General features: G+C 38.4%; 1 protein-coding gene across 2 annotated transcripts in view; it reads right to left on the bottom strand.

The window, feature by feature from the left end:
- The window catches only part of GABBR2 (gamma-aminobutyric acid type B receptor subunit 2), a 460,554-nt gene that overhangs the window by 155,224 nt on the left and 282,921 nt on the right, over positions 1-22,409 (bottom strand). For both annotated transcript variants that reach the window (XM_040084650.2, XM_040084641.2), the window contains exons 9-11: positions 6,875-6,955; positions 3,698-3,848; positions 3,076-3,208 (exon numbers count right to left, since the gene is read on the bottom strand). In XM_040084650.2, coding sequence (XP_039940584.1) covers positions 3,076-3,208; positions 3,698-3,848; positions 6,875-6,955 — 365 coding nt within the window. The remainder of the gene's footprint in view (positions 1-3,075; positions 3,209-3,697; positions 3,849-6,874; positions 6,956-22,409) is intronic.

Raw genomic sequence — 22,409 nt, forward strand, 5'->3', positions numbered from 1 at the left:
GATAACAGCAATGATAGCTTTATAGCCTTGCATATGCTTGTAAAACTTGAATGAAAACTTTTACTTCCCTTCCAAAAGAATATCTCCCTTCATTGACATATGGCTCTTCTCTGCATCTGAGATACAGTTGTTATACTCTGATGACTTGCCTCAATGTCTTTTTTATGATCATTCTTAGTTGTAACTGTTTTTTTTTAAAGACTAAGTCACAGTCTGAAATAAAATAAGAATTTTAAACTAACCTCATGGTTAGAATGAGTAATCAAAATCACGCATTTCAAGAGAGATGGATGATGAAGAGAGATTTCTCCTGGCCTGATCTTACAAGCACTGGTATCTGTAAGCAGACCTTATGAAACCACTAAGCATATTGCCCACAAGGGATTCGGGATGTTTGTGACATAGAGCCAAATGTACACTCTGTGCCCAGCACTTGGTGGATGTTTTGAGGAGAGGAGGAGAGAGAGAAGGGTTATTCAACAGGTAAGCGCATTTGCCTCCCATATTTATGAATTTCCCAGCACTAATTCACAGTTTGCTAGATAGAATAAAAGTGCATTGCCACAGTGAATGGTAGCTATGTAGAGGTGATACCCAAGAGAAGCACAAGCAATCCCATTTAAAAGAATATAATCAGAGGAAAAAAAAAATTAAAATAATTATTTTTTATGAGTAGAATGTTGGAAAAACCTTCCTTATTGGTGGCTACTGAAGGATTTATTGCATCTATGACTGTAATATTAATTGCTGACAGAGCTGGGGTTCATAAAATACATCAGTAGCCATGCACAGGAAAACACAGAAATGCTTCTGTACTAGACTGAAAACAAAAAAAAAACCAAACAAACAAACAAAAAAAACCAAAAACAAACAAACAAACAAACAAAAAAACAAAAACAAACAAACAACAAAAAAAATCTCTGCTTAAGGCATGAGGTGATATTTCTTAATCAAAGTTTGGCTTTAGGACCCAACATTCTCCCCAGCTTTCTTTCACTGGTCACCTAAGTCAAGTAAGTGTTTTACTCAATGAAGATCTATCCCTCTATGGCAGACAAACAGACCTAATGCAGTGTTACAGCTATAAATTTGAATAAAAGGAAGAGATATGTAGGATTATACAAAATAGGCAGCCCACAGTAAAATTTTGTTGCTTTTAGAAAATGAAGCTAGTGATTACATTTTGAGAGGCAGATTAGAGAAAAATCAGATAGAAGAAATGTTCTAGCTCAGAGGCACAGGATTTTGGACATTGGTTCATTTTTCAGAGTTAAGACTGAGCCATTAAACATGTAAAGAAGGACTCAAATTTAGTCTTATACAGCCACATTTGGTTGGAAATCTGTTTCTTAGAACAGCTAGATGCTGATAAGTATCTCTGGTTCCCACTTTCCTTCTGCTCAGCAGTGCATGGCTGCTTCCAGAGGAGGGTTGTAGCCCAGTCATCATCCCTGCCTGCAGCCTGGCAGGGAACTCAGGAGCTTTGGGCACAAGCCCCTCAAGACTGAGCAGACATCAAGGCTTAAAAACTATGTTCCATGCCACCAGGTCCTTCTGCAATGGAGGATGAGAAAAGAATGGGGATTAACATCAACAATGGATTCCTAATGATGCTTCTGCTCTATCAGAAACTATTTCACACAAAAGGCCATAATTCCTGGGTAAAAAATGGATGATGTCATCTTCCACTTCCTATTGTCCCCATCGTATTCACAGAGTTATAGACTAGTTTGTGAGAAGTGAACAGGATTGTCCTTTTTAAATATTTCAGGCATCTCCTTCTATAGTTGTATTGAGAATTAGAGCGGTAGTTGTTGGAAGACTGGATGTTCTTTCCTTCTCCTTTCCTTTGCTGCTAAAGTTTAAGTGTCTGAAATACAGCTGTGTCCAGGCCCAGCTAAGGAAGGTAACACTTTCCTCAGGCAATCTTGTACATTCACACATAGTATGTCTTCTAGTCCATCTTGGCATGTGCTATTGAATCTCCAGTGTTTCGAAATGATCTATCTCAACAGATCACACAGTGTTTCACTTCTGTAGGGATTCTAGTCATTATGGGAGGCTTCAGTTGATATATTAGGACGTATTTGCATCAACTAGCTTTAGGTATCAAACTTTCATGCTTTGAATTATCCTCTTGAAGTAAAATTCTTCTGTTGTCAGTCAGGACATTAGAAATTCAGACTCCTAAAAGCAAAAGGTGCTGCAAACTGCAACTTGCTAGAGACATGAAGAAGAATCAAAATGATGGTGAAGGTATCTCCTGAGTAAGTGTGATATTTTTAGGCAACAGGTCAAGCAAAGTGTCAGAATTTTTTGAGAAGATACTGGATAAATTTAAGGGCTGTTTTGTACTACTTCTGGAAATAGTATCCTTGCAGTGAAATTCTTGCCGTGTCCCTTTCTTTGAAAAGACCTCTGTAATTCAGAGTAAGTGCACATTACATCGAACGATTAAGACAAGTTTCTAGGTAGACATACTTAATTTGGTTTCAGAGTTGCTTGTTTTGATTTAACTATGATGTATTTTATATGGATCCAGATTTGTGAGAATTTATAATGTTGCCTGGAAATAGTAGTAGAAGTCTTTGGAGAATCAGCCAAAGAGACTGACTAAAGAGATCTAGACAAGCAGCAGTCATGTAGTTTAAAATATATAAATATATAAAGAAAGACTTTATAAAGAAAACACAGTAGCTTTATAGGTATTACAAGTTGTCATGCTACAAACACAACATTTATTAAATCAGCTTTCTAGATACAATTTAAAAACAAAAATATACATCTACCCTTTCAGTCTGAGGTCAAATCCCAATGAATCTGAAGCTTTCTATTATAAATTATTATTATTATTATTAATAATAATAATAATAAAAAAATAAAACACCATCATAATGAAGCTTTGTGCATGTTTTAGAATTTGGTACCAGAAAATATCCCAGGAAAGAATTACGAGAATCAGTGAGTTAATAGAATGACACTTCCAGCTACTGAACTTTTCTGTTTGCATTTCTCACCGTTTCCTGTAAGACTGAATTCAACTAGAATTGAACTAGAATATATGGAATTACTTACTGTGCAAAGTGTTTCAAATGTCTTTTCGGAGACAAAGGATCCATCAAGACCAAAAAGAAAAATAGATGCATAAGAAAGCATCCCTCCAAGGATAATAAGGTTGTTCATGTAGGGACTGGACATCTTTATTAGTCTATGGACAAAAGGTGATAGTGCATTAAAGAGGAAAAGATTACTGCTAGGCTACTAGAGCAATAAAGAAGAGCTTTTTGTAACCAGGCAAAGAAATGTCTTCTAGAACTCCACGAAATCTAAAGGCATGCACAGTATTTGCTGTTTTATTAAGTTTAGCATTGTTTCAGGGTTTTGAATGCTTAGTAAAAAGGCCTTCTCTTTTACTGATGTATTAATTAGCTAGGGTTAATGTTATTAGCAGAAAGTCAAACATAAAATAGAAAATTACACTTTTCAGACAGTATAAAAGAACTTAAATACAGTCTGTTTCAATGTGAATATATTACCCAGTGATTTCAATTAAATAGTTCTAAAATACCACCTTTCCACAGTTTTACATTTTCCTTACATACATATATATATATATACACACACATACACGACTGGTTCTACAAACATGTCATTAAATACGAAAGAACTTGAGATAGAAGAAACGTGAATGTCTTACTTCTGATTTCTGTTTTTGATGTTAAAGAACAAGAAAGCACTAGCCATTATCATTCCTAGGATTGTGAGGGCAGAGAGGATGCTGTAGAGAGGCAGGGAGATTTTGCGCAGCTCCTCTTGTATAATGGTTTTGTCCTTTGGAGGCTCAAGTCCTAGAATTACATGAAGAAATAAAAAGCAAAAGCTCAACCAGATGTAGAATTTCTGCAAGAAACTTTGTCTCACCTCAGTGCTATACCTTGAATTAGCACACTTAGCAACTGTGAACCACATCAGTAGTTGATGAAATCATTGACTCTGACAGACATATGTTAGTCACATTGATTGACATGAAGATTTGCATTTCTGGAGCAGGTAAATATTCTCTTTGGAAGAAAAGACACAACCAAACCCCAGTGCAGAACGCCATACATGCTAACTAGCGTCATTTTAAAGTAAATAAACACTAAAATGCATACTTTGAGTTTAAATTTTACCAGGAGGTTATGCTTTCCTGAAACAATTGACAGAGCAATGAGTAGAAAACAGAAAGTATCATTTTTGTGCCCACTGTCATTGCCAGAGCAAATTCAAAGAGCTTGTATGGAGATCAGCCTTAGTGTAGCATCACTATGACTGGGATTGATGGCCCTGGGGCTGAAATGTGGTCCTGGGCTGCAGGCATGCTGGAGGAAGCCCTGGTAGGAGGAAAGGGAGAGTTGTTGGTGCCCTCAGGATTCTACAGAAGGGAAGAATATGGGTAACTGGATGGCAAGAGTTTTATAGGGAGAGATCCACTTTGCAGATTTGGATTTGAATGTCTGAACTTAAAAAGTATGTTTAAAGCTGTGTACTCCATCGACAGTCAGCTCCAGCTAATTAAAGGCTTCTCAGTTTAATGAGGAGAATCACTTTCTGACAACCGCAATAAAGCTCTGCATCCCTGTCTTTCTGCACTCCATTTCACCTGCCTACTAATTTTTTCCTTGGTACAGGAGATTGGCAAAAGGTCTTTTGCATCACTGCCTTCTTTCAGAAACAGATTTGTGTGCCTTACAGTGCCTGAGCCTGTCCTTTCACATCGGCTCTCCGACGGGGCTGGAAGGGCCACAGGGCTGAGCAGCTTCTTTTACAGCACGGCTGCAGAACCTGCCATGGCTAAATTTTACATCCACTCTTCCTAAAAGAAGACCTAAAAGAATATTCAAGGATTTGCACAATAAAATAGCTTTACCTTTAAGTGTTAAGTTGAAACACTTCAGACCATGGAAACTTGCTACCCTTTGGTCTTTATTCCTAACTTTTCAGAAAAAAAAAATTCCTTTAGGTGACTACAAAAAAGTGGCACTGAAGGGACCATTTGTTGATTTAATATTGGAGGGAAGTACCTGAGATTTTCCTCTTTCCCTCTATATTGCATGGCAATTAATAAAATTAGAAAAGTAACAACTCAAAAAAAAAACCAAAAACAAACAACAAATAAAACACATGCCTGATCTAAAAGGACTAACATTAAAAAATAAAACTTCACCCTACTCTTTCTACACTCTACAGAGTGTAGACCATATTGATGGTTTGTATTTATTAAATATAAACAAACAGCGAATCTACAAAATTTATTTTCTTGTTTGTGCACTGGTCATTCAATCCTGTTACTTCCTGTTACTGTGGAATTTTATGCAATGGTTTAAACAGGAACATTTTTCCTACTCTCTATTTCAAATATTTAAAATTACCAGGCTTCTCATACTGACTGGAAGTCAGTGTCCTCCACATAGAACATCCAACTGTCTCAACGAAAAGCTAAGATGAGTCAAAGGAAAAGATTCACTGTGAGTCACATAATACATCTTAAGGCAACCATAAGGCAGGTTATGGGTGGAAAGACTACCTTCAGATGTGGTCAGAACAAGGCCTAGCTGTCTTGTCCTGAAAAAAGACTGTACAGAGACTTTTGCCCATCATGTACTGTCCATAAAGGTGAGAATTTATGAACAAATGCTGTCTCCTGTAACTTGATTCATACTTCATATATTCTCTGGAAATTAAGGGGACTGAATCAGTATTAAACTACATCATTAGTTCCTCCTTGTGGCAAAAATAATCTGCTGGGTCCCAGACTTTGGCAACTCAGACAAATTCTGCACTCTTCATTTCCAGAGCCTCATTCCCCAGAGCCATGAGAGAAGTTTGTGTATCTGTGTGCTTTTAAGTCCAGCTAGGGATATCGAAAGGAAAGGTGGAAAACTCCAGCAGAGGAACAAATAGTTATGAATTAGATCACTGCAGTGAAACTCCACCCATGCTCATGCAAACCTTGGGTGTTGGGACACTTGAGAAAGTTGTAGTAGAGTACAACAGTACAACAGCTTGGTACTTATCTACCTCACCACTCCCAGGGGAAAACCACACAGAACTCACAAGCTGACTTCACTTTCTCTCACTGAACTTCACCAGACCTTAAGATTAAATCTTAAAAATTAGCTTTGAAGATAATATATATGCCTATATTCAACAGGAGACACTCAAAACATTTCAGCTCACACCTGGCTGCCATTACAAAGGGCTCTGAAAACCACAAGTATGCCTGCAGCCCAGCTGCTTGAGGGCTGAGGAAGCCCCCATGTGATATTTGGAGCAGCATGAGATAAAAAATGGCAGGAAGATACAGCAAGAAATGCTATATGTTGGCTGTGGACCTTTGGAGTGCTTCTGGTCTGAAAACCCTCTTTGGCCCTGTTTCCCATAGGCCATGTAAAAGCCGTGGTATTTTGAAAATCTATTTTCTAATTACCTAACAGACACCTCCCAAAGAAAAACAACTACCTCCTTTTCATGTCTGCAGACACAGAACATGAGACCATCCCTCAGGTGAGATGAACTCGGGGAGTGGGAAATAGGGATGAAATAGAACATTATTCATTGGTGAAGAACCTGCTTCTTGAAATAGTAAAAAACATCTGTGTTGGTATACACATATACATTTGATTTGCCATATCATTGGAATAAAACCCAAGTAAACAATATCAAAACACTGCAATTTTCTGATCAGAATTCTATTTTTTAAAGCATTTTTTCTACAGTGTCACAGCATTTGATATTAAAAATCCTAAAACAGTTTTTTAAGAGCACACAGTCCTACAAACTATGTACAGCTATCCATGTCACTCCTGTACCTCTTTTCAGTTTTGTCTCCTACCTTGGAATCTGATGCTGTTGTTGATTATTACCAATTTGTCATCCACAGCATTGTATTCTCCCACCTTTACTTCCTTTTGTTCTGCAGAGAAACAAACAAGAGTGATTGTTTATGGCAATTCACATGTTCTCAACTCTTCAACTGATTTTTTCTTTTTTGACAGGATGTCAAAAGGAAAAGAAATATGAAAGAATAGGGCATGAATAATTAAATCAGAATTCCAGACAGCTAACATCATTAAAAGAAACATTTCTGGTTCTTGAAAGGAACGTAAAGCATTTTTAAGAACTCATTTACATAATCAGGAAACTGGTATTGGACACAGTCAACTCCAGCTTAAAGATCACACTGTTTCTTACTGGCTCACACTATGTGGGATATTTTTACTGGGAGAACAAACACAGCTAAACCACACATTCCCCTCCCATTTAAACAACTAGGACATCTTGCTTGTGAAGCATTTCCCAGGAGAGTCATGGTGGCAGGCTCCAGCCAGCATGGAGCAGACTGGCTAGTTAGCAGATATGCTGGGAATCAAATCTCTTACTCTGACTGGGAATTAGCGACTCATTAGTACCCTGACCGCAAAACATACTGTGTTATATAATTAAAGCCAACACTCACTTGAGCTGAAATTTTACAGTTAGTCTCATCTATGGCCTTCTTGTACCTGACAGAATTGACTACGCGGATAGAGGAATTTGTTTCTTTGCTGCCTAGGCCACTGTACTTGGAACTCTGACATGCATTTATCCCTCACTTCTGATGACATCTGCCATCAATTATTTTCTGCTATTTTTGCTGAGATTTTGGTATGGCTTAGAAGCACAGGAGCTTACTGAATTACCATTTTTACACTAAAATTTTTACATTTTGATGAGATTTACAAGCCACAGGCCCATTGGCTAAAGATTTCTTTGAAGAGCTGGCTCAGCAGAGAAAAAAATTTCCTTTCAGGCCTTTCTGTCTGGGCATGCACAATCCAATTTACATTTAAATTCCGAGCTCATGACCCTATTTGTGACACTGATTTTGGGGGCTGATGATCTTGAGCTAGATGGCAAATTTGGAATGACTGTATTTCATCCAACAGTTCCACATTAACCTTTTTTCCTTTCTCACTCAAAATGACTTTTTCTGTTCAGCTCTGCTGACTAGAGCAGCTAGCTCCATTTTAGTAAAATCTATAGTCTTAATAATACTAATGTGAGAGCTCACAGGAGGCAAAAGTTTCCTTAACACAAACCACTATTTTTATTGTTATGTTGTTGTATATAGTTATATTTTTTAAAATTGTCTACAACAAATTATAGACTGGGCTGCAAATCTGGCAGAGGGTCCTGGGCATTTACTACACACCCATCAAGAGCTGGAGTTTGAAGTTCTGAAGACTTATTTGCCTTTCCCATGAGCATGATCCACTTGGATGGACCTAAAACTAGTTTGGAATAAAAGCAAAATCGCCTGGTGTTCAGCAGCAGTTTCAAAAGCCCATCCATATGGCCTCACATACTCTTAGAAGTGAACATAAGTTTATAATTTCTCTCACAGACTGAACATTCACAGTGAAATCGATTCATCGCATGAATCAATTCTTAACAATCTTAAACAATAAAATATTCCCAGTAGTCATCTAAAAGCTAAAATGTTTAATGCTAAAACCAGAACCAATCTACATCCATTTGTATTTGTAGCATGACAGCTGTTACCTGTAGATCTAAAACATCAAAACACAACCTAGAGAGAAGAGAGAAAACCATCAGGATGCTTATTGATATATGGTGGGTGTACTAGATACCAGATAGTCCACAGCCTCTCGTGACAGCAAAAGGGGATCACAAACGCCTTGGTGTTGGTCTGGCCCAGCTTCACAGCAACAGGCTATAGCCTCATTGCTCTGATGAGCATGGAAGGGAAATGAGCAATTGCTCTGCAACCACTTCTGTATGGAGAGTTTACTGGGACTAGATGAGGTGTGGGAAGCACATAACAGGTGGAGAAACATACACAAAAACCAGTGTAAATCTGTGATCTGATTACAGTACCACAATTAAGGAAGTTTTTCTGTGATCATTTCATGTGACAGATGATGCTATTTCTTTTCAACGTTTATAAATTCTTACATGGTTTCCTTCACAGATGAAGTAACACTGAGAATGTGCCTGCCCTATAACTAGCTACCTGGCTACCAGGAGCTAGCCCCTGTAGGAATGGAGCTCAGTATTCAGAGAAACAAGCTTCTACAGCAGCCTGAAGAGCAAGATTTTTGGACTTAGAAACCCAAGAATGCGGGGAAGAAAACCCAATATTTATACCAGGAAACCACATGATCAATGCCTTGTCCCCTACCAACAGAAAAAGACAGTTCATTGAGGACATGCCACACTTTACTGAAGTCAACAAAAGCCATGAAGATATTTGATATCTTAAAGTAGTGACAACTGTGGAAATTAGTCTGTGAGGGGAGTAAAACATACTTTTATTTAGAAGAAGGATATAATATCTATTTTATGGTGTGATTACAGGGGCGCTGAGGGGGAGACACAAAAAAGTTTTTTTGTGATCTTTTGTTCTCCCAGCAAGGACAGCTACAGCTGTTTTATCAGATCTCCAAGCACAAGTGCTGATCCGTGACAGAGCCGCATCCAAATATTAATTAAGGGAAGCAAGGAGACAGGACTGTGGTTCTCTTCTCTCTTGCCTTGGTCAATATAGATAAGGATGGGACTGCAGGCTGACTTTTCTGTATGCCATTCCCTTCAGTTTCCTTTGGAAATTCTGAATTATTAAAGTTAGTATAGTATTTGTATAATATAGCTCTGTCAAAACCTCTGAGTGTTCAAGAACAAAAGGACAGGAGAGAGTAGAGCTCCTTCAAAGAAACACAACAACAAAGTGCTTTTCGGAATATTCAGAATATGAAGTTGGCTTCTTTCTGTAATGCTTCTATTATTTTTAACCAAATCTTTCCATAAACATAATAGAGATATTCTATTGAAGCTCACATTAAAGTGCAGAAGAAAAATATGAGGGAAAATATACTGGTATTGTGAGATAATATTTGTCAGTACCATGACAGGAGTGGAGAAATTTCAGAACTTGAATCTGAAGCTCTTCTTTCACAGAGGGACAAAAAAGTACAGAAACTAACCAGCCCAGATAAATATGGCTCAGAAACATGTGACTGCAAACAATGTCTATAATTCTCATGGAATTATAAACAATCCTTGTTGTTGATTAATTGTCACAGAATAGATTACTTATATGGCCAAGATAAAAGTCTTCTGCCAACAAAGAATGAGATACTCTTAGAGATTTTCTCTACATATTTTATTACAGAATTTTATAGCCCACTGTATGTAACTCCACACAAATTGACTCACTACCACTTAATTAATTAGCTCACATTTCACAAAGTTAGTACAGAGGATTTTCAAGAGCATATCAGGTAGTTATATGTTCTTGTTGAATAAAAGCAAAGGAAAAAAAAAAAAAAAAAAAAAAAAAAAAAAAAAAAGGAAAAAAAAAAGTCCTGCAACTGATATCAGCTGAATAAAACAAACTTACCAAAATGCACAGCAGTATTATGATTGCCAGTTTGCACTTACACTGAGAACTTCCACATGAGACTGTGCTTAGTTTCAGTTCCTTTCACTATATATCATTTCTATTTTCACCACATTTTTTCAAGTGTACTTATTCACACCTTATGAGACAATTTCTACTGAGAGAGTTTAAGGATGAGAGAAATGCACTTGCAATGCATAAAAGATGGGACAGATGGATTTCTTTTATTTTGCTCCATGTAGACAATGCTGTCTAGCTTTCAATGACACTATATCTAAAGCTAATAGCACCCTCAGTTATATCAGTCTGACTGCAAATAGCCCTCATGGTGATGCAGTTAAGGCCACATAAAAATGTTTATACCAGTATAAGTACCAATACAACTTATTCTTATAAAGGCCCCTCTGAAAAACCACCGTATCTAAAAAGTTTAAAAAATACGTATATTGATATGCATATCCCTTCATCAGCTCCTATATGTCTGCTTGGATATGTACTCATGTAAAAACTATATCTGTGTTACCATAAAGCCAAATTACATGTCTGTCCTAACATCACTGCCGTGGCCCAAACCACATGGCTCCAAACGAAGATTAAGGATTTCAAAGCTCATAATAGCTTATCATAGCTTGACAGTACCAAGAGCACTATTATGTCACTGCAGCTCTTTATAAACTTAGAATTCTACAAAGAGAACTATGAGCAAGTGATGAGTACTAGCTTTCCAATAAATATGAAGTAAATTTCAAAGTAAATTTAATAAACTTAGCATGGACTATTCTCCAGATAACTAAGGGTCACAGAGATTTCTCATCTAGAGGATACAGTGTATGCTTGATTAAGAAGGAGCAGAAAAATAATATTGGATATAGCTGAAAGCCTAAAAAATACCCAGGTCTTAGTTTGTTCTGAAAAACCATGCCTGCAAAAGGTGTTGCCCCCATGGCTCCTCCTTGAAAAGCTTTTCAGAATTTTTTTATATAGCCTCCCCTGCTTCTCCACACAGTAAATGATCATGGTACTCCCTTAAACTTTGCTGTGACACCTTCCCACTGTCTTCCAGATGCCTCTTTTGCTTAATTGTCCTAATTCAGTAAGAGTGATTAGATGCTCAGACTTTTAGAAAATCTTGATGCATAGTCAGCACTCAGCAACCCATCTCAGGAACCAATATTATTAAACCTTATCCTACGACGGAACCATTTAGTTTCTGTGCATTATTCCTCATTCATGCATCACAGCACAACAGGACTCCTGGCAGCTATAGGGAATACTCAGAAGAATTTTGGGAAAGTGTTTGCCAACAAGTGAAACTAAGCATGGTCTATATGCACCTGAAATACTTGCAGAAGAGAATGGCTCTAAAATCTGGAAAGATTATCTGGGGGTTTCAGCTGGGGTAAAGTTGATTTTTATTTCACAGTGGCTAGTACAGGGCTGTGTTTTGGATTTCTGCTGGACACAGGGTTGATAATACAGAGATGTTTTTGTTCTTGCTGAGCAGGGCTTGCAGAGAGTCAAGGCTTTTCTGCTTTTTGTACTGACGTGTTGGTAAGGGGCTGGGGGTACATAGGAGGCTGGGATGAGACACAGCTGGGACAGGTGATCTCAACTGACCAAAGGGATATTCCAAGCCATATGGCATCATGCTTAGGATATAAAGTGGGGGAAGAAGGAAGAAGGAGGGGATACTTGGAGTTATAAGCGTGTGTCTTCCTAAGTAAATGTTACATGTGATGGGGCTGTTCTCTCCTGAAATGGCTGAACAGCTGCCTGTCCATGGGAAGTGGTGAACAAACTCCTTGTTTTGCTCTGCTTGTGTGCCTGGCTTCTGCTTTTCTTATTAAACTGTCTTTATGTCAACCCCTGAGTTCTATGCTTTTACCCTTCCAATCTTCTCCTAAGTCCTGCTGGTGACCAAGTGGCTCTGTGGGGCTTGGCTGCTGACTGGGGTTAAACCACGACAGATTTTGATCTCAAATTTCTAATCATTCTCCTAGACATGAATCAAAAATTATGCCACTGCACAAGCACTCACACTTTCAAAGACACATCTGACCCGTCTTAAAGCTCACTGTTGGCAAGCTATTTGCAACTCGTTGATAGGTTCAGTCCAGAGAAAGAGTGAAGGGTGCTCTGACACATTACATTATGGTGTCCTAAGGCTCGTCTCCAATTTAGCTTCTGCTCAGACTCCCTTTTAAAGAGTGAATGCTTTTCTTTAACACTTTACACCGCCAGTCACCTAGCAATCATTTGTCACTGACAGGTCTTAGGTCTTCTTTCTCATTCCCTCTATTGCCTCCTGGGAAGGCTCCTGAGGAGATTATGTACTGCACTGAGCGACAGCAATCCTGTGGCCAAGAGTGTTCAGAGAGCAAGTCACGAGTAAGAAGACCGGCCAAACACAAGCAGTGAAAAACCTAAGCTGGTGACTGAAAACTGATGCCAAGCCTGAGAACACTTCTCATATTTCAATAAATCCTGTGCAAATTGCCTGTAAAGTCTCTGCTAACCTGCTCTACCTGTCTCACTTATTTTGAAAGCTATTTCATGAAATAAGGATCTACCAAATAACTGGAAATGATGTCTCAAATGCCTTTACAATACTGAATGGAGCTAAGTGTCAAGAAAGCTAATTTCCTTCAGAATAAATACAGAAACATTTCATGTTGTGGATCATGTAGAAAGTCTTAACAAATTAATGCAATCTTAACTTTCATAATAATCCTTGTCAGATGGGACTGAGAAGCTTTTCAGTTATCCTTATCACATATCAGCAATAAGCAACACCAGTTGAAAGTTTCTAATTAAAAAAAAGTAATCACAATAGAAGCTTATAAATAATGAATGAGCAAAAACCTTTTTCATCCACTTGCAGGCAACCATTTCTTTGTTTAAAGACAAATATTCTAAGATTAAGAATCGCAGTTCAAATAACGAAGAAAATGTCAGGTCAGATAGGAGATTATTTTTCAGCAGAAGCTGCCAGAAAATAAAGATTCAAAGAAGAAAAATATGTTACCTTTGCAAGGATTTGAATTGCGACAGTTTTTACCCTTGTAATTAGTTAAAATTTGTTTTGCCCTAAGAAATACCACTTTCATCTTTAACTGCTGCATAGCTATTTCCTTCATTTAAAGTTTTATTTATGAATTCCTGGATTTCACTGCTTTGGAAACATATATACACAGCATACAGGAAATCTCGAGTTACAAGAGCAGTATATATAGTAAGTAATATTTACTCCTCATAGCCATTTCCCTGACTGTAAATCTTTCAGTCATCCAGAAAGCAAAACTGACAGAAAGGTCAAACCACACAAAGGCCAAACAGGGTATCCTTAGAGTCAGGATAAAAGCCAAGGAGTCTTAACCCTGGGCGTATTTCACTATGTTAGTAATGGTATTTTGCCAAAAGGACACAGCAAGCAAGTAACCAAGTAGCATATAAAATATCATTAAGTAACCCGAACTCATAAAGAAACTAATTATTTTGTAGCCCAAGAAAAATCTTCTATAAAAATTTCAAGAATTTGCATTTTTATGAGCTTACAAAAATTATTTTTATTGATTCTTTTTAAGCTTTGTTTTTACCTTCCTCACTATACTTCTCTTACTTGATTTTTTTAGATTGACTTGTAGCTTTGTACAGAAATTTAGTAATATAGTTCATATGGATTTAATACCTAAAAATATTAGGTATTTATATATTATGTATCAAAGAGCTATATAACAAAAAAATAAAGACTCTGTTTAAAACAATTATTTCTTTAAATGTGAATTGTTAACACCATCATTATAGCTTTCATTCAGGAAACTGAGAAAGATATAAACAAATATAAAGAAATGCAGGCAGATCATCCATGAAGCGTAAAATGGTTGTTATGAAGCAAGTGAACAGAGCTTACATTATTTTTTCTGAATGTAAGATCCTGTTTCTTGGGGTGCTTAATAAAATCTTTGATAGTTTGAAATGAGGTTGTACATGAGATCACACTTTTTCCTGGATATAATAATTGTAGCATAAAATCTTGACTTATATCAAACTGTATAACCTGAAACATATGGCAGTTACAGGAATCCACTCTAGTAAGTTAAAAGAAAAAAAAAATATACTCAAGTGGATACAGTATGATTATATTCTAGGATACATGCATGTGCAATAACCTCAACATCTTAGTCTAGCCAAGGGTTCTTCTTCTACTGTTCACTGTCTTTTATTATGTGATTAACTTTTCGGAGAATGCAAATCCTCATAATTCTGGGAGTTTATTTGCCAAAATAAATTATTTTTTAATGTTGAATGGTGTAATTATATGTCTTCTTTAATATTAATATTTATCTAAATGCAGCATGGTCTACAAAAATTGCTATTTATACCATTTATCACTTGGAATTACTTCTTACAAGACTCCAAACCCAGCAGGCTTTTCTCGACTCAGAATTTATGGTGGGAAATAATATTGTACATATAAAACTACAGGCAGCAATCATGAAAAGACATTTGCTCAATTAATAAATGATAACTTCATTACTTGTTGTGTCATATGCTAGTCCATTTTCTACAGGCGTGTGCGAGGGAATCAGCCTGTGCAAGCTTGGGCTGACTTCCCGGCAGAACTCCCGGGAGCTTCCCAGGTTGGAAAGGCCATCCAGGCAGCGACAGGTTTGGACACGGATGCCACTGATCTGCAGAGAAGCTCCCCTGGCAGCAGCCCAGGGCCCAGCAGCAGCTCCATCTGTCAGAGTCTCTCTGGGAGAAGGGCAACGGAAGGCAGGATCATGCAGGGCGTGGAGGTGCCACTGAGAGGCGGTGGCCACATTCTCTCGCCTCCTGAGCTTGATTTCAGAGCACTGAAATGTCAGAGACCGTGAGGCACAATTCGAGATACACCATGATACTGCACTCATTCAAAGGTAAGGGACAGCCAACCACAGGACTGCCGTGCACTCATTTCAAAAATCTATGGTATTTTCAAAGAAACCCAAGATGACAGAGCATTAGTATATCCACATCTTTTATCCAAGGGGAATAAATGCAATTATTATGTCCCTGGTGTCCTGGAAACTCAGTCTGGATAGGCGCAGTGTGCACTATCAGGTTAGTCTGGCAAAATAAAGATTTGAATCATTATCAAATTACCAGATTATTATTTTTTTTTTAGTTAAAACAAAAGTTACTCATGAACTTAAATCCACCAAGCAGTATCATTTAGGGAAGAAAAAACTGGGAATAGCACTGCTGTCAGCCTTTTCTAATTTACCAGGGTAAAGTACACACACAGCTGAAAAATGCAAGACACCCAAGACAGTGACCTAATCCCAGTTTCCATCTGCTAGCTCAGCATTTAAGCTTTCCATACAAGCATGACAGATGATGTGATAGAGGATATCCTGACAGGAAAGACGGGGTCCCCAGGGACCTGGATGACCCTGACTCCAGCCCAGCTACACACTCTGATTGAATGAGAAAGGAGATCAAGGTGACCTCTTCCTCCTCTGGTATGCTTAATATTCTAGTATTTAATTTGAGATTTTTCTGTGCATGCCCAAAAGAAATGGTTCGCTAGAACTACTTAAGCCCATTACTCCTGTAACTGAAATTCTAAATTCAATGTGTAATATCAATTATTTTTTGCAGTAGACAAAACAAATTTAAAAACCCATGTCAGTTACTTGGAAAGCCTGATGTGGTCACCTTTTCCCAGAGAGGCTTTTCTTGTCAGAGTGGTGATGCACAGCGCAACAATTTGACAGTAGCTCTGCTCTGTGGACAGCTTCAGTGACCTGCACGCGGCTGCTAAGTCTCTGCCACTGAATTTTCGGCGGCTGCTCAGACGCACAGGATGAGCTGCATGATGCAGTTCTCCTTTTGAGGGCTGGTTAGCCCTTGTTAATTTAAATGATAACCAAACTTAAGTGCACAGCATGACAGAAATAAAAATGTCTCCCAGAGCAGAAGATGTGTGCTTGACCAAAGGATCATGCCAGCAGTCACAACTCCTAGCAAGGTTGTTTTCCCTTCACTTAGCAAGGCATGCCTGCTTTCTGGTGATCTCACGCCAGGCAGGGAAGAAACATAAACTCCATTTTGGCACATTTGGATGCATACCTGTGATTATATAATTAGGGCTTTTCCTCACCTTCTGTCAAGGCTGTGTTCCCCCTCCCCTGGCACAGAAAGGCTCAGCACATGCTGAGCAGCCTCCCAGATGTCTGTGCCTGCTCTGCTCCAGCTGAGAGGCCCTAAACCAAGATGCTCTGGCTTCTTCCTTATGTACTGCATCCTTAAACTTTTACAGAGTTAAGAGGATGTTATTTAAAGGTTGCAGTTTCACAGTTACCAAGCCTGAAAACAGAGGAGAGCAGCAGCAGCTGTGCATATTATGTGCGTTAGATCTCAACTACTCATTATGTCCTTAGATAACCATTCTTGCCATTGCACCAGGTGGCCTGTGAAAACACTGTAGCTCATGAAGAGCATTCTTCATTATTCAGGGTCAAACCCAAAGGCAGAATTCCCCCTGTCCTCATCCTAAGCTACAAAATAAGGGAGCTGAGGCAGTGCTGAATACATTCAGACAAAGCTGCAAATTCTGCGCTCTTTCCTGTCTTATGATTTGTACAGCAGCTGACAAAGTTTTTCTCCTGCACAAGATATGCAGTTTTGAGTCATCCAGGCTGGTTTACTCCTAATACCTTATTCAGGACTTGTAGGGGAATAATTCAGGAAAAGATTTAGAGAACAAAAAGCCCAGTTGGGCTGTAACCCACAACTACATGTGAACCCTTACTGAACTACAGGGAAAACTACAAAGGCCCCCAAGTAGCAATACACCCCCTAGACCACTGTTTCAGTTTCTGCTGCTGAGATGAACAAGACAATCACTCAAACAGCCATCGAAAGCCAGAGAATTTGAGACTTTAGAAGACAGCTCTAGCCTTCCCCTGACAATCAGCTCCCCATGCAAAAGTCTCATGGGATCACAGATTGGATTTCCCTGTCCTCAGGGAGGTACGCTCTGCTCCCATAAGGGATGGGCTTGTCACTGCTACAATTAGGGACTGCACTCTAGGGAGTGAGAGACCAAGTGTTATACAATGCCAGGATGCCTGTCTAACCCAAGAACTGCATGATTCTTTGAGTGAGAAAAGTGTGTGCCTGCCTGCAAATTTCAGTGTTTCAGAATCATAGGAGGGGTCCTTAAAGATCATCTAGTTCCAACCCCACTGCCATGGGCAGAGAGGCATTTTACAAGTAGTAGTGGCTGCTGGGAAATTCCTCTTCTAAATCTATGTTTCTTGTCTGTCTTTTTGACCCCCATGAGGCCACCTGAGAAGTTTGGAAAGTCTGGGTTACCCACCAGGAGAAGGGATGCTGTGAGACTGTAAACATGTGTGTAAGAGACCCCCAGAGCCGGGGGCACTGGCTGAGGGGTGAAGGTGGTGAGGCTGTGAAACCCCATGACCTCAAGCACCGGAACAGGATAAAAAAAGGACCATGCCCCACTCAGCTCTCACAGGCTTTAAGAGACAGATCCAGGAGATGCAGCCCACTCACGAGAGGCTGCAGTCTACAAAAAAGTGGTGGGGTTTCAAACAACAGCATTTGAAATATTTTGTGTAGCCCAACAGACCCCTGCAAGGGTATTTCTCACTTTATGAATTTCCATTTTATGCTTTTTTATTTTTTTATATAAAAGGTGGTCCAGGCAGCAACTGACAGAGTGAGAGGACACAGTCTCAGGCTGCATCAAGGGAAATATAGGTTGGACATTAGGAAAAAGTTTTTCACTGAAAGAGTGATAAGGTACTGGAATAGTCTGCCTGGGGAAGTGGTGGAGTCACCATCCCTGGATGTGTTTAAAAAAAGACTGGATGTAGCACTCAATGCCATGATCCTATTGAGGTGTTAGGGGCATGGGTTGGACTCGATGATCTTGAAGGTCTCTTCCAACCTACGCATTCTGTGGTTCTGTGATTCTGTGATATATGTGAATTGTACATCAGCATGAGACCTAAGCAGTTATGAAACAAGATAATGGCCAATTCAGAATTTAGCCTACCGTGATCCATGCTTTTCATGTTGATAGAGTTGTTTGACCTCCTCCAGATTCTACTAGTACATTTTAGTAGGATGAATCTAGTCTTGAATTACAAAATTTATCATCACGACTATTTCAGTATTTTTAATTTTAAAATCTAAAGATGTTAAAACTTAGAGGGTGAAAAAAACCTTCAAAAATAATAATCTTTGCAAAAGACAACTCATTAAGAAAACTGTTTTGGTTTGGTCAGATTTGGGGTTTTTTCACCTGTAAGCTGATCCTATGTTCAAGAGAAAAAATCACTCCAACTGGAACTGGTTAAAAGTCAAAACTACCGAGAAATAACTCATTTTTCCTGCTGCTTCAGTAAACCTGCACTTGCTTTAACCTGTTTTGAGTAATCTCTTTGTACTAATCCACTGGCAAAAAAAAAAAAAAAAAAAAAAAAAAAAAAAAAAAAAAAAAAAAAAAAAAAAAAAAAGGAGGAAAAAGGTCCAACAGTGATTTCCTTTTAGCACTAATTAGGAACAATGTGTTTTACTAAGAGCAAAGAAATAGGTGTGGAAGACTAAGACACAAAAAATAGTTTTAAAGTGAAACTCATTAGTTTTATCTTTATTTTAAAAAATCCTAAAATATGGCATACATCCTTGTTGTGCTGTTTAATTTTAAATTTTGATTTATTCTTCCTTTTATTTCTTCATCTGGAGTTTGAGTAGCTACAGGAAGCAGACTAGCATTAGGAGAAAAAGCCTCCCATGGAAAGCTACAGCCATTAAATTATAATTACTCTAAATAATAAAGGATTTAATAATTAATATAGAGCAGTTATATAATACACCTGACAGACAACTCTAGAATAAAGTTGTGTGGCAAAGCACAACCAGAGCACAAAAGTGTTTATGCATAAGCGCAGCATTGTATTTGTGCATGACATTAAACACACTATCTAAGTTTTGGATATCTATCTGGAAATCTAAGAGTTTCCAGAATTAAAACTGATACTTCAGGTGCTAAGAGAAAATAATTTGACAAGGCACTCTGAGCTTGAGAGACTCTATACTGCTCAGAAAATTGATAGCATACAGTGACAGTGACATCGTCTTGTTAGGACAGGATTTATGCCTGTAGGAGTGAAACACAATAAAAGGCAAAAATCCTTAAAAAGCTGATTAAAACGAGAAAAGCAGAAGTATGCATTTTTTCCTGATGTATGAATATTGCAGTAGGAGACTGAAGAATGGTAGAATTTTTTAAAATGGTTTGTGCATAAAACACCAGATTAAATAACCTTCATAAGATGAACAAAACTTTGGAAAACTGCTGTATAAAACCAATGTAATGGTTTTTCATTACAAGTGAGATCAAAAGTCAAAAAATTGTAGTGCTTTAAATGAGAGGGATTATGGGCTAACTGTTGTAAGAGAATTTTTGCCTTTTGCCTAAGACAGTTAAAATTGTAGGTGAAGAAAGCTGAAGCTTGTTTGGAGTATGAGAGTACGTAGAATTTTGGAAGCAGGTAAGGCTAAAACCAGTTTAAAAATATTTTAAAAAGTTTTCCCTGAAACTGATAGCAAAGTCTTAGCATAAGCTACTAAAACACTCAGTTGAACCATTAACTTTATTTCTGATGAGTCTGAAAGTCAAAACCACAGTGATTAAAGTGTGAGAAGGGGTTTTAAATCTTACCTGGAGTAAGCACACATCTCAGTGCATTTGCATCTGAGTAACTGCTACCAATCCCTTGATATTTACAGCATTTGATGGAAATTTAAATCATAGAATGTATCCAGAAGGGGGAAAAGAAAAAAAAAAAAAAAAAAAAAAAAGAGAGAGAGAGAGACTGGAACAGAATGATAATCTCTTGATTATCTATCATGATCATCTATCATGATAATCTATCATGAGCTTTATATAGTTACATTCTTGACCAAAAATCTTTAACTACCCAAATTTTAAGAGTCTCAGTACAAAACTGTATTAAAAAAGTACTTAGGTACATGTTTTGTCTCTTCACTGTCTTACAAACAATTTCTTCTTCTACAATAGCATGTACAGATTCGTGGGAGCTATCAATGCGAGTCAAGTGCTCTTACTGTTTTTCCTAAAAGATGTAAACATGTTCTCTTGCTTCCCTCTGTTTTGGGTAGGTACAGAAAAATCTAGCACAAATCTCTTGTTTCTAGATTTAAATAACTTTGATTTAAACAAGAAAAATGGAATGTAAGACAGTAAAGGTCAAAACTCCTGAACAAGCAGCAGCCACAAACCTGTGAAGGTTTCTTCTCCTAGAGAAGAAATGACACGTGTATGAGAGCAGTCCCTGGATCTTCACTTGCGTATTTGGAAATCTGGGACCCTCAAATACCAGCTACGATCTTTTCCTTATTCCTCCTCACCTCAATGGTCTTACCATCTGACCTTCTAGGAGGAACAGAGATGTCCTGGCCACAGTCCTTGTAGAACCAGTACCAGGAAAAAGAAGAGAAAACAGAGGGGCCAGGATTTACAGTACATATTGCAGAGCTCTAGCTAAGGTTTGCCTTGGGTTTAAGCCTGCCCTGCTTAAATCACTTTTTCACTTAACTACATCATGTTACTCCTCACTGCAGCAGTACCAAGAGTGAACACGGGGGAAAACACAGCTGCTGAAGAGAACAGCCCTTGTGTTGCATCATCCTCTGTGCTGGCCTAGCTGCAAGAGGTGTCACTGGCTCCTTTTCAATCACAACATTGATGGGGAGAGTGCTGCTGTTTGGCAGCACCTCTGTTTCCCATGTGCAGCAGCAACTTACTTTGCCTTTGCTCTGCTGAATTATTTCTGGCACACACCAGTGGATATACTCCTAGAAATGGAACTTTCTTAGTTAAATGGAAAATATTCTATAACTCATGTATCCTATTTGTAGACTGTTTCTGCAGGTGCTTTTCAACCTTGAGCTGTAAAGGATAGGATTATTACAATTCATAGGGAAAGCAGTTCTCACTTCTGCAACTGGTATTGAGACCATGTCAACCTGCTGCATCACTTCTGTTGTTTCATCCCGGTGCAGAATGTCCCCATTCTTGCAGACTTTGAAACTGCTGTTTTATTCAAGGGTAGCCTGTCATGGGTTTTCTGGTATTTCTTGTGCATGTATGTGGCAGGGAGAGGGGCAGTGGAGCCACCATGAAAACTTCATGGACTCTTCTGGACTAACCATTAATGACATTCCTTTCGTGCTCGTGTTCCTACCCTGAAAATACTGAATCCTTTCACAACTTTGACACATGCCCCACCCCAGGTCTTCAATGTACTAAAAATGCTTTGCAGGACCAGAACTGACAAGGGAGATGAGAGAGAGAGACCAGAGAGCAGGCTGACACGGGTACAGCTGTAGGACATACACAGCTCAGTGGCCAGGTCAGGCAACCATGCTGAGCCTGGTGAACTGCAGCAAAGGTAGGCATAGAGAAATGATGGGAGGACACAGACACAGCCTCATCATGCTTCACTGCCAAAATTATAGCACATATTGCTGGAGAGACGAGAGCCCTGAGAGACAGCTATGTTCATCCTTAATGCTTGCATACCCCCAAAAGAAATATTATGTACAAATATTTTTACCTACTGTTAAGTCCCTAATCTCACATCTAAGTTTCTTAAAACAAAACAACTATTTTGGGCATTTCTCCACCATTCTGAAGTTTTTCAGAAGAGGTCCAAAGAGAGAGCTACAGGTATCATTCAGCTAGGTCCAATTCAAAAGCAGAGATCTGTCAACAGCAATAACTACTCAGATTGAGACTTTTGTTTATAAAACTCTCCTTCTGAGCTTCCTGATTTTGCTTATGAAAATTAAGTAATGAACAAACAGAAAATATACTCTGGGACTGCATTTTTGATAATGGATAATTTTTTTTTTTTTTTTTTTTTTT

Source organism: Hirundo rustica, chromosome 1, assembly GCF_015227805.2.
Source record: "Hirundo rustica isolate bHirRus1 chromosome 1, bHirRus1.pri.v3, whole genome shotgun sequence".
Classification (NCBI taxonomy): Eukaryota; Metazoa; Chordata; class Aves; order Passeriformes; family Hirundinidae; genus Hirundo; species Hirundo rustica.